This window comes from Asparagus officinalis, chromosome 9 (assembly GCF_001876935.1).
Source record: "Asparagus officinalis chromosome 9, Aspof.V1, whole genome shotgun sequence".
Classification (NCBI taxonomy): Eukaryota; Viridiplantae; Streptophyta; class Magnoliopsida; order Asparagales; family Asparagaceae; genus Asparagus; species Asparagus officinalis.
Genome location: NC_033802.1, coordinates 67821606 through 67835773, shown reverse-complemented (window position 1 = coordinate 67835773; position 14168 = coordinate 67821606). Strand labels below are relative to the sequence as shown.

The 14168-nt window shown below is 33.4% G+C and overlaps 1 protein-coding gene across 1 annotated transcript; it reads right to left on the bottom strand.

Annotated features, from left to right (window-relative positions):
• LOC109824204 (MAP3K epsilon protein kinase 1-like) lies at positions 5877-8678 on the bottom strand. The gene is made up of 4 exons (XM_020390738.1): positions 8410-8678; positions 8202-8336; positions 6767-6787; positions 5877-5943 (listed from the first exon to the last, which is right to left on the bottom strand). Exons 1-4 carry the CDS (start codon positions 8467-8469, stop codon positions 5932-5934), a joined length of 228 nt encoding a protein of 75 aa, XP_020246327.1. The 5' UTR covers positions 8470-8678; the 3' UTR covers positions 5877-5931.

The following is a 14168-nucleotide window of genomic DNA, read 5'->3' as shown; positions in this document are numbered from 1 at the left end:
CAGTAAGCATTACAATAGGTGACTAAATGAAATTGTTTTGACTTTAGTATAAACTAGTACACTTAACTAAGCATATATATAAATTTCTAAAATACTTAATCAATAGGTACTTATAATATAATATATATAATAAATATAAATATATATATTCGCTTATAGGAACGAATAAATTGTATATATATATATAATACATACATATATATTAACGAATACATATATGTACATATCTATTACATTGTATGAACATATATGTAAAAATACATAGTAACATGTAATAATACATGTAACATGTATATATACATAATATATATATATATTATAATTATAAATAAACTTATCTGTTTATTGAATAACAATGTATTATAAGTATATATACATTAGGAGATATATTATATATATAATATGGTTATATAGTATTATAATATATACCATATATATATATATATTATATAACCATAAATTTTTATATTTATATGGTATAGCATATACTAACACCACGAACTCAACTTATATATATATGTTATATACATATGTATATATGTATGTTATGTATGTATGTATGTTTTTATATGTATGATTATGTATGTATGTATGTATAACATACATATATACATATATACACACACACACATAACTACAAGTATAATAAAACTATCAGTTTAATTGATTAACATATAACTGGGTATTACATTTAACAACTCAAATATTATATATAATATATATATATATTATATATAATATAAATATATAGTATTGTACACTGAATAATAGGAGTGTAGTGAGTATTGAAAAGTTCGCCATCAATTTAGCAAATTGGATATAAACTATATTCGATGAATAGCATAACGAGGTGTGATATATCCATTTATACGTATAGTAAATCTTGTACAGAAACGAGTTTACTTCAATTATTTATGTAAAATAATAGGGTATGTTAGCATATATAGCTTACCCTCCTACTGAGATGCTTAATATAGTATACATATAAATTGTAACTGATATATAATATATATTAGCCTATATAATAACAAAATATATATTAAGAGATAGATAATATACTCATAATTTTTACTAATATTATTATTATATATATTACTATATATATATATAAATTATTTTATTGGATATATAAAAAGTACTTATATAATATAATCAATGATCAGGATACATAATAGGCGTATTCATATACGTGTGGGTGTTGTGTAAAACGTACATTATATAGTGGAGTTTATATTATATAACAATTAGGTTGAACATATGATACAATAAGTAGATCGGGAGGACGAAAAAACAAACTTATGTCAACTTAAGATGGAATCGAGATCCACTAAAGTTCATTAGTCCACTTATTTGTAAACAGATATCACTAACATTAAAATCTGTATCAACAGAACCGTCATAATTTCATCAACTGAAGATGTCCACATTGATTAGAAGCTATTTAGACATTGTGGGATACAGATTACTATAAACACCGCATTTCGGCGTTGCACAGCTTGAACTACATATCTAAACCCCAACACACCAAATTTAGGGTGAAGCGCCATGCGTGATTTTAACCCCTCCGCGCAGTCGCATAGAAAAAAGTTATTGATTCGGAGTTAGAAACCGTTAAGATTGATCCACGAGTTTGATGCATTTAGGATCAACCACCCGACGGTTACACTCCCAAATTTGGTGTGTTGGGGTTTAGAATATGTATCACAAGATTGGATTAACCGGGAGCGGATCATCCCACGATACATTATGTAAGCTCAAATCAAAAGTGATCATCAATGACTAAGACTTTGTGGCGTCCACGTTAAAGTTGATCCAACTAAGTTTCTTTTCCTCTCTTCTATTATAAAAAAGGATATCAATCATTAGTTGTATCATACTAACATTATATATTCATGTATGTATGTATGATGGTATGTATGTATATGTATATATATATATATATTATATATATTATATAATATATATCATATATATATATATACAACTTCCAATCAGTTCACACAATACATATATATATATAAGACTAACACACACACACACACACCAGCCACACACACACAATTTTCTCGTGAACTACAATCACTAACACATTTTGGTGATCCACATATAATATATATATTATAAGTATATTAGTATACTATATTTTTAATTTACTACAACTTATTAAATATATATATATATATATATATGTACGTATATGTATGTAATATATGTATGTACGTATATAACATATATACATTATATAATACTATTTTATATATACTAACTTATTTATAATTACTATATAGTATTAATATATACTAGTCTATTATATAAAGCGATATATAGTAAGCATATTTTTATATATTTATAATATCCCTAAAGGAAAACAGGTAACGGATGACATATAATAACACTAAGACATTCATCTACCAATACTAGGCACGTACATATATTAAAATATAAATACTTTGTATTGCGCTATATTATATATTTATATATATTAGTTTATATATTTGATTTATATATATATATGATATATATATATATATATATATATATATATATAATTATATATATAAAGAGATAGCAAAAGTGGAACTAAGATAAATTACTCTATGAATAATGTGGAGGAGTGTGTCTTCGTCCTTTTTAACTGATCCAAGCATTAAACTTTTTCTTCAAACAATATGTTTTTGTGATTATAAGATTCTGCAATAATCCATGTCAAACGATTAGACATTTTTGATATATATTCAGTTTAAATGCGTTTTCAAGGTTTGCATCATGGACTAGCCATTAAGACAGTATGTAGCACTTGGTTACTAACAACGGACGCTACTTTTTCCATTTGGCACGCAATATACATTGAGTGTTTGACTTTAACATACTGTAGAAGCGCGTTTAATTTCAGCTAGATCATAACCACACAAATGAAAGAGGAGATGCATCACATTTAATCCTTTGGGAGTCTAAAAATATAGAAGCTTTGTTGAATTTAATATGAACATGAACTTAATAGAATAGAAAGACAGATTCCGCCAAAAAAAGCGCAACCAACTAAAAGGTGTTAACGAAAAAACACACATTAAAAATAATAAATAACCACGGCACTCTTAGGTGGCAGAATCAAGAAGTGAATGCTATGGTGCAATTAAGTTTGCACTAAATGTTCTAGGTATATTGACGAACAAGCACTCGAAACAATGTTGGCAATCAACCAAGAAGGTCAATTTCGCAATAGTGATTTCTCATAAATCAAGCTAAGAGAGAGTCTATGCTATCATGAATTCACAACCCTCCTTACGATTTTTAATTTTGAATAAGTTCAATTCTTTTTCGGCTTCAGAAAATTTGACCGTAAATTTCAATCATGGAATTTGAATAAAATTAATAATGATTTTCTCAATGAAAGATTATTCAGTTCTAGTGCTACTGTTTCAAAACGAACTGCTCTTAAGTAATCAGAATTCAAAACCCTAAGCAAGCAAAATGCCAGTCCAATAACAGATTTTTTCACGTTCATGGTGCTATGACCATAGTAAGACACCGCTTACACTTTATTATTATTATAATTGATAATATTAACATTCTTTTGTTGTATTCTTTCTCAAGCATGTAGTATCTTACTATGTAAAAGTACTTGAATAGGAGCATTCTAATTATCGGAGTTACATATTCAGCAATAAGATTAGGTAGTTCTCCCGCATATACAGTCAGATCCTTAAATTATGCTCACGTAGAAGCGGAATGGCGAGGTGAAGCGACCAAGTTTTGTGTCTCGGGGCTTTTCTAGGATGGCTTGGGTGCGGTGCTTAAACGCGGGGAACAAAACACAGCGTGCAAAGAAGAGTATTAGTCCCAAGTTCGTCAACTCATAATGGCCGCTTAACGCAGGCCTGTCATGTGTAAATTGTCATTTGCTTAGTTGGGGATAATATAGTCGCTTAATGTAAGGGCCAGCCTAATCAGCGCACTTCACAAGAATATTCGTTTAAGACGTAGATAATTTATCATAAAGAGACTCTTTCCTCTGCACTACCATTATCATAAAGATTTCCTTATTGGTTGAAAAATCAGGTCATACTTCTCTCGCAAATCCTATTGAAAACTTAAAGGGATCTATAGTTATTATATCCTTTGTGCAGAATTATACCTTTTATAGTTCATTACTCCATTTTTCGTTCGAGTATATGTTTTTATATAAGGAAGTTCGTGGTAATATGTGCTAACCATTATGATTTGGAATATTCATCAAGCACAGCGTTCAAAAAATCATCCTCGAGGGGGCAGGTCAATACTATAATAAGTTGTCCCAGTCGCTAATAAATATAACATTCCCTATAGATCTATAGATTTACGATGGAATGAAAAAGACATATCTGGAAGAATCGTAGCCATAGAATACAACCCAAATCAAAATGTATACATTTGTCTCATACACTATGGGGATGGTGAGAAGGGATATATTTTACATCCCAGAGGGGCTATAACTGGAGATACCATTGTTTCTGGTACAGAAGTTCCTATATCAATGGGAAATGTCCTACCTTCGATTTACGTAATTGGAAGTAACCAATTAGGTTTATGACAAAACCTAGAAATCAATCACTGATCCTGTAGGTCTCCACAACCCCTTTCGGATAGAGGAACAATTGCAAGAAAGTAAAATTATTAGAGATAATGATAGAAGAAATATTAATATAGTTTTTCCATGAAATTAAAAATAGACAAGAAAGTTACATTAAGTATTCGGAGATTGAAAATACAGGATATAGGTCTACAACAAACGAGTAATACATTGAATATAGGAGCACTAGGGGACTGTTTGGTTTCTAAGCTTAGTCGAAAAATCCTAAAAATTTCTTCCACAATTGTTATAATTTACACAAAATGTTTTGTGTTATTTTAGAATCAAGCTAACATGATCAAATAATCATGTGTTCTATTCTACAATCAAGCTACCACGATCAAATGATCGGTCAATCGTATTTAAAAAATACAATTTTTTATCCTACGTGTATGATCACAATCAAGGTTTTAAATATCGAATATCGGGAAAATATCAGATGGCCAAAATTCATATCGGATTGTGGATATCCGGGATATAGGGTAAATATTAGAATGCCATAATGGATGTTTTCATATATAGTATAATGCACTAAAATGTAATCTCAACATACTTACAGAAATCTAAGAATACAAAATGTAAATAATATATGCTTTGGATCAATAATCCACCTTGTAAAACAAATAAAAATACAAATCAACATTGCAACATTTTGTCTGATTTTTTAGGCCAAAATGTCAATATGATATAATGGGAAAATCATGATATCTCGCCCAAAAATTGCCAAACACGGTATATTATTTTGCGATAAGCCATTAAAGGATATATCGGCCAACATATAGTTGACACGTCGGTCATATCAGGGATATAACACCCAAAATACCCAAAAAGCGGTAAAGGATATTTAGAGACCATATCGGTTGTAGCAAGCCCTGTAAAAAGATATATCGGGGGATATATCGGGCCATGTCGGGGATATTTAAAACAATGATCGCAATCCTCCCAATTACTCCAAATACTTCAATTTTTTTGATTCAGTTCCTATCATGCATTTAACCTGATGAAATTAATCCCAATAAATAGGTATTACCAAAAATGAGAGTATAAGGGTAGTGTACCTTATTGGAACTTCAAAAGGATGTAAGTGCAAGGCTAAGAAACGAAAGAATCAAAATACTCGGGAATTAATTTTTTTGTTCTACTAGGAAGGTATAGTATGAAAGATGATACATAGCACAACGTTTGACAGAAAGCTTTACAAAGAAGAGAAGTGACCTCATAAGATTCTCGTTGATGTAAGAAAAACTATAAATAGTACCCAAAAGGATATTGTGCAATATATTTTGTGAAAGAAAGAGGTTCTGATGCCTATCTTGCTGTGATTAAGGAAGTACCTGACAGAATAGTAACCATTAGACAACAAGATGAGAGATGAACTCAGTCTTAATAACCAGAAGTAATATCAAAGATTCACATTAAGAACTTACCTCTTTATATTAATTACAATTGAATTTACTATGAATACTCAAGAAAAGGACAAGAAGTGCATGTATTAGTGGTATATGTTGCATGCGAAAGATATAGTTCAAGTTGATGAGAGAGACTAATGGACGAAGTCTAAAGAAAAATTACAGAAAGAAGGTTTAGAACCTAGAAAGTGTAAAATTAGGCTGTAATTATATAAGAAATGAATGCATTCATATAACGAAAGCAGGACGAGAGGGAGAAACATTATTTGAGATGGTTAGGACATGCTCAACTAAAGCAGAAGAATATATATTTCAGGACGGTAGCACCAGATGAACTAGACCAACGTCAAACATGCCACAAATCAGGATATCCCTAAAAACAATGAAAATAAAGGTGGCCTTTTACAGAAATACAGCTCTGTGGAGAAAAAGGCTATTCAGGTAGCTTACCCCAAATATTGGGGTTAAAGCCGTTGCTGCCATTTTGGCGGTGTTCGCAACACCTAAGTCCAATTTGATTCACCAGAAAGCTATGGGAGCTTTTATCTTTCTTTTGATGTTCTTAATCATACTTCTTATAGTGAAAATGATAAGTGAATGTTCAATACTTTAATTAGCCGACTGGGACACCTTATACTTAGTGGGAATTTGCAGGCTGCCAAATATGTAAAAATACCATCTACACAATTCAATGAAATGTAAACAAAATGATGGGCATAATGTACAATATGATGCCAGAGAGTAGTACCTTTAGCAGATCAATTTCTTGCTGTATCATGGAATGTGCCCACGTGTGCGAAAAGATTGCAGAAAAAGAGGACGGTGAGAAAATATATTAAGGAATAGCTCAAGTATATAATTTCAAAAGCAATACAACCAAAAGAAATGCTTATAATTATAATTATAATAATAATAAAGTGGAAGACGTGCATGCTTTACTATGTACATCAGCAACATGAAGTGAAAAATACTAGTTATGCCATGGCATTTTAGCTTTGCTAGGGTTTAATTCTGATTACTTAAAGCAGAGTAATCGTTTGAAACAGTGAGCAGAACTGAAGTAATCTTTCCATGAGGAAAAAAATCATTATTATCTTTATTCAAATTCATGATTGAAATTTACGTCCAAATTTCTCGAAAGGAAAAAAATTGATTTATCAATTAAATCTAGAGCTAAGATTTAGTTTCAATGACTTGGTGGTTCATTAAAATAACAAGTAACATGATTTAAGGATATACTTCTTATGCACACAAGGGTAATAGACAGATTTCCAATTCACTGGAGACATTTTTAGGTAAACCCAATGGCAAAAAATAATAGCAAGTAAACCAAACAACATGAACTTCGCTTGATATTGCTCTCTTCTTTGGATTAAATCTCTCTGACAACGATAAGTAGAATAGTTTAGTTGTAAGTAATAGCTAAAATATCACACAACATAGTTCAAGGAATAGCCTCTTTAAACATGCAAGCAGTGTAACACAAGTGATCCTTTTGAGGTCGAAGATCCAGTAACTTAATAGTGGAAGAGCTCCCAAAAGTGCAATGTTATAGTGCATTTATTTTGCATTGTGAAATAGTGACGTCTCTGTGATACTACAGATTAGGTTAAGGATATTGTCCTTTACATAGTGTCCATATCGTCTCCTATTAACCATTACCACTTCTGCTTTTTAGCTTTTCAATAAAATTAGAAAAATATTGAAAAAGTTCATCTAAATTTTGTGGCAGCATATTACTAGCATCATACAAGGAGGAGCAGAATTATTCACAAAATGAACTTTCTGCAGAACTAACAGCATACATGGACACAGTACTCGAAAAGCTTCATGGCGAACTTCTTCAACTCCTTTTCAACGGATGAGTTGTATGTACGAGTTGTACATACATGCCCGTTTGCTTAAGGTAGCAAAATAAATTATTGGCCAGACTACATAAACTCAAATGCCCGCTAAATTATCTGTCTTTGCAATTTAGTCTTATCAGTTTATTAAAATACCCGACATGTCAGCGAATTGTTAGCCAGAGATGATTGGAAGTTTTAAAGTGCCAAGGCCCATGATTATCTTATACATGTGTGAATTAATCAACAAGTCATTCGCCTCGTTCAAAAACCATTTAGTTCCAAGTTTTTTCTACAATTAAGCGATGAAAACGAAAGAAGAACAAAAAGAGTCCATACCATTATAATGCTGAGATCCTCTTGTGGAATGTTCTCCAATGAAACCTGCTTAATCGCCACAAAATCCCCATTCTCCAAATCCAAACCTTTATAAACCCTCCCATAAGCTCCCTTCCCAATCTCATCTCCAAGCATCTAATGACAAAATTCACATCAAAAACCCCATAAAACCCAACGAAAATTGAACAAAAAATGTCAAAATGCTCACGTATTTGTTGTCGAGGGTCTTGGATTTGTGGAAATGCGCGGTTGTTGACTGCCGAGACATCGCGAAGATGAGAGAGAAGCAGAAGGGAAACCCTAGCTCTGGGAATCGAAAACCCTAACCCCAGCTTTTTGGACGACGGTGCTCGGATGAGGCCTCAGAAGCTCGCCGCAGCTGACATCGGTGGTGACGAGATCGCGGGAGCGAGCGATCCAGACAAGAGGAATTAGGGTGAGGACTTCGATGAAATGGATATTTAAGTTGGATCGGGTTTATGCCTATTTAATTAAACGGGTCGGATGGGATTATACCTTGACACTAACCAAATACAAAAACTTGTATCGGCTTGGTTCTGGTTGTTGAATTGCTCACGTCATATTTCTATTGGCTAAATTACCATATCGGTACTTCAACTTGATCATATTTATTAATATGGCATCTATTTCTACTTTGGCATCAATATGGTATTTAAACTTCGGCATTTTTAGCTATAAGATTTTTTTCTCGCCAATTACGAGAAATCTAGCAAACTGTAATTTTCTTTGGGAAATTTGTTCCATCGGACTGTCCTATCAAAACTATGAAATCTACATTATTGTTCTCCTTCAACATCTCTCAATTCATTCTTCCACTCTTTACTCAATAAAATCCTCCTTTGCTCATCAATGGAGCCTCATCTTCTCCTTCAACATCCTCCAATTCAAACCTAAATCTTAATACAACCCTAACAATCTTCATCCAAGCCGATACCAATTTGGATTAGGGTTTAGATTTGAATTAGGAAAGGTTGAAGGAGAAGGAGGGGATCCAATGATGAAGGGAAAGGAAGAGTGAAAGATGATCTTATTGGTTAGAAGATGGAAGAAATTTGACGTCGGAGCTAAAATAAATGCATATTAGATAATAGGATCAAATTGGAATATCAATCTTGTAATTCAGCCTGTTTGTATTTGAATAAAGAAAGCATTATTCGTGACTCACGAGTTCCATGACCCGAAAATAAAATATCTCATGATCCAATTCAATCTTTTCATGTTTCTAAACCCTATATCAATGGCTAAGCCAAAGTTATCCAAGAAGGTCTAGATAAGCTGTATATGAGTAGTACTCAAATGTCTCAAGTTCGATTTTCATGGGGAACATCCACGCGAATTTAATTTCATGGAATACCACGAGGACGTGCATGGGGGGTGCCCCTCAGCCAATGCCTGGGGGGTTGATATCCATGGTCTGAAGGATAAGGCAGAAGTTCCATGCTAAGCCAAAAAAATTGCTAAACCAAAATTGTTTAAAAATGTGAAATCCTCCAAGTATGTCTTAAAATTCCATCCTTGTATCACATTAATTGCCTTCATGTCACACCCAAGGCTCCACGCATCAAGACAAAAACAAAAGAGGTAATAACAACAAAAGAGGTAATAACGGCTCTTCTAGGAAAATCTAGGGTGGCCCTAAATGCATGCTTAATTTGGAAAATTTGTACATACACCCCCCTCACTATTAGTCTTAGGTGAGTGCAACCCCATTAGGTTTTGCTACGTTTGATTCACATTAATTTCATTTTTGTTTCTATATGGGGATCAAAAGGCAGGTGCTCTCAAATTTCTCTCCCAACGTTTCAAAATCTCTTATATATCTAGAAGATTTCAACATGCCATGGTCATCGTAGTTATCCTATTTCATCTTCATCTTCATCTTCATCTTTTGAGTCATTTGGTGCTTCCTTCTGGTGCCTCTCTTCATCATGGTAATGCATAATTACTAACTTTTGTTTATTTATTGTGTAATGGATGATTTTTTTTCCTTTTTGTTTTTAAATTTTAGTTTCATAGGTAAACGATTCAATTATGGGAATCTTAGTTTTTATTTTGAACAAATTTTTGATTTAAACCCATTTCAACTTTTTATTTTACAAACCGACCAACTTTTTATTTATTTAGCGGAATCGACCCACTTCTCGGCCACGTCAGCAGCGTGGCCGAGAAGCGGGTCGATTTTTTTTTAATCTCATCACTAAATAGTCGGGGTTGGCAACCCCGACTATTTTTTCAGTAGAAAAAATAGTCGGGGTTGGCAACCCCGACTATTTAGTGATGAGATTAAAAAAAAATCGACCCGCTTCTCGGCCACGTTGCTGACGTGGCCGAGAAGTGGGTCGATTCCGCTAAATAAAAAGAGGGTCGGTCGATTCCGGTAAAAAAAAATGGGAATGAGTTTAAATCAAAAATTTGTTCTTTTATTTTTATTTTGGAGAAGCCATTTGTTAAAGGGAAAAGGGTGTGCTTGACTTATAGGATTTGAGTTTTACCTTATTGGATCTTTTTAAAAGAAAAGAAGAAATACTTTCTCAAAATTTCTTTATTTATACTGACCTTCTACTTATTTTTTATTTTTCCCCCTTTTTGAAAATGTGGGCCATTTAGGAGGATTTACTCCAAATTAAGAAGAATATTAGAAATCATGTTTTCTTATGAAAAATATGACATTCTGTGACTTAAGAGAGAATACAAGATGCTTTGGATTAGTTTGTATAAAGAGTAAATCATACCCTTGTATGCGATTGCCTATCGGGTCAAACAAATTGATATATAACCGACCCATCTTGTAACTAGATTAACCATATGTGATCCATCTAATTCGAAAGATTATTATGTGTCAAAAGTCCAAAAAAGTAAATACAATTTATGCTTTATGCTTCATTAATAACAAAACTATATTTATTCACTACTTATATGATCATTTTTTTTTCTTTTAAAAAGTTTGTTTATTAATTGATGAAACCTGTTTTTTAATCGATGAAGCTGGATTAAGTGGCTCGAATTTCTTAACCTGAAAATAGAATTTTCAACTCAGTATCTAATTTAAATTGTTATCTGACTGAAACCTATGCCTGAATTTTTATTTTCAATTGTATTGTACTCCGTTGACATGATTTATAAGAGTTGAAGTCTACTGATAAACATTAGAAAATTAAGAAACTTAATGGATCGTTATAAAATCTTTAATTAATTGAAATACTTGAAATGAACTACAGGAGGTGAGCACAGATCAAGGTGAATATGTAGACTGCAAAGGGAGGAGCAGTCAAGCTAACAAGCATGGTGGGAAAAGGGCAGCTACCTTTGTCTGCTGTGAGTTTCTTCTACCTCTTAAATGTTGCATTTCGCTATCAATTATTGTGTAAATTTAACAGATGCAAATAGGAGTTGCATGGCATCGTGTGAGTAGTGGCAGAGGTTGTGATTAGTTGGAAAATTTACTCCAGGATTATTTTTCCTAATAATACAGGTAATCGAGGATTATGCACTAACATTCCTCTCGGTCTCGGGTGTTGTGTGTGCAGTGACAGAAGTATTTTTGAACATGGCGTTCATCTCAAATGCATCAAACATGGTCACCTACTTCATTCAGTACATGCATTATCCTATACCAAAAGCTGCAAACATGCTTACGAATTATATGGGGACTTCATTTATATCCCCCTTAGTCGGAGGATTCATTTCTGATGCTTTTATTAAGAGGTTTTGGGCGATCATCATCTTTGGTATCACACAGTTATTTGTAAGACTTCTAACCCACATTTGCTCGTTCTACATTTGATGTGCTTGTATAGCTTTAGACATTGAGATTGTGAGTAAAATTTCACCTGGTTGCGAGACTGAACGTAGAACCTCCTGAACTTTGAGGTGTTTTACATATAACATGTTGATAATATTGTGTTAGTAGTGGGTTTAGTCCCACATTAGTTATGAGGACAAACCCACTCATATCATATATAATAACTATATATATATTATATATATATATATATATATATATATATATATATATATATATATATATTATATATATATATATATATATGTATATATATATATATATATATATATATATATATATATATATATATATTTGTGTTGTGCTGGTGTGTGTGGGTGTGTGTGTGAGAAAATTGCGGTATACTTGGTACCCAACATATAATTTTTGGTGCTTGGTAGTGAGGGTGTCTCCATTCCCATCCAACTCATTCAATTGGGGGGACCACATTAAACCCATGTGAATGTGGTCCCCCTATTTGAATGAGTGGAGGATAATATGTACATCACTACCAAGCACAAATTTTGTGCTTGGTTACCAAGCATACCCATATTCCTCTATATATATATTATATAATGTTGGTGTGTGTGTGTGTACACACGTAATATTCAATTCAAGAGAAATTTACCCAAGACACACACACTCTCTCTCTCTTACTTTAAACATGGTATCAGAACTTGGTTTAGGGTTCCCAAATAATAAAAAATTCCAAATAAATAAAAATTTCCTTCTAAGGTCGCGCGATCTCAGTCGTCACAGGGAGATCTCGGCCCCTACCACTATCGACGAGTCTGCCGTTTGCCCACTGTCGCAAATCTCGGTGGAGATTTGCTTAATCCCGCATTCCCTGTGTTAGAAATCGTCTATGGCCCCCGATGATCCTGCTTGCTCCCACATGTCGCCCTTATTTTTCGACACAATCTTTGCTAATTAGAGCCGATTTAATTAGAGATTCCATTTTGCTTGAGGATTTATCTAACCTTTTAATATAATATATAGTATATATATATATATTATATATATATATATATATATTATATATATATATATATATTATACTATATAGTATATTATATATTATTATATATCATATATTATATATTATATATATATATAATCTTCGGCGTTTCATTCTAACCTTCGTACGTTTTTTTTGTTTAAAGTTTATTATCTTGAACTTCGGGTTTGTTGTTATCGGCTCTTCAGAGAAGATTCCTAAACCACCCCTGCCCCTCAATGATCAAAGTGACTGGGCAGGGTGGTCCACCATTGTCACTGATGCCTTGTGTTTCGCTAGTATTGTTAATCACCTCACTATTATGGGACCAGTTCCACCGTCCATCAACACTATTGCTTCATCCAGTATTGTTACATCTGGAGTAGTGATGTCGATCTTCAGACCGCTCGTGCTCTCTATGTTAAGGAGAGTTTGGACTGGTAGTTGCAGGAATTTTGTGTCATAGATTATCTCACTCGCTGTGTTTGCTCCGGTCTCATTGTCTGTAGGCTGTCTAAAAATCATAATAGATAGCTGATCCTCATCAAAACACCGATGATGGAAGTTACACTCTGACGACTTCCAGAAGGTTATAATTTGAAGACTTTCATGTAGACTGATGAAGGTTACAATCTGACGACCTTTGCAACAACTGATGAAAGCTCTGATCAACAGCCTTCACAATCAACATCGAGAGTTACAATCTGATGATTCTCACATATCAAAGAGCTAAAGCAAAGATTACAAAACGACAATCTTTGCAACACTCTGACAGAAAGAGACTACAAATCGACGGTCTCTTCAAACCAATATGTGGAAGTCCTCCCCGTGTACCAGCATCAAGATGCGTAACGTTCATAGCCACGAACGCAGCTCAAACGCAGCCTCCGAAAGATGCAAACGCAGCTTCCATCCGCTGCCAGACGCAGCTTCCATCCGCGGCCAAACGCAGCTTCCAAATCGCTGCAAACGCAGCTCAGACGCAGCTTCCAACGCTGCCAACGCAGCTTCCAAATCGCTGCAAACGCAGCTCAGATGCAGCTTCCAACGCCGCAAACGCAGCTCCAAAAGCTGCAAACGCAGCTCAGATTCGGCCGCCAACGCAGCTCATGTTCGGCCGCAAACGCAGCTCCAAAAGCTGCAAACGCAGTTCATGTTCGGCCACAAA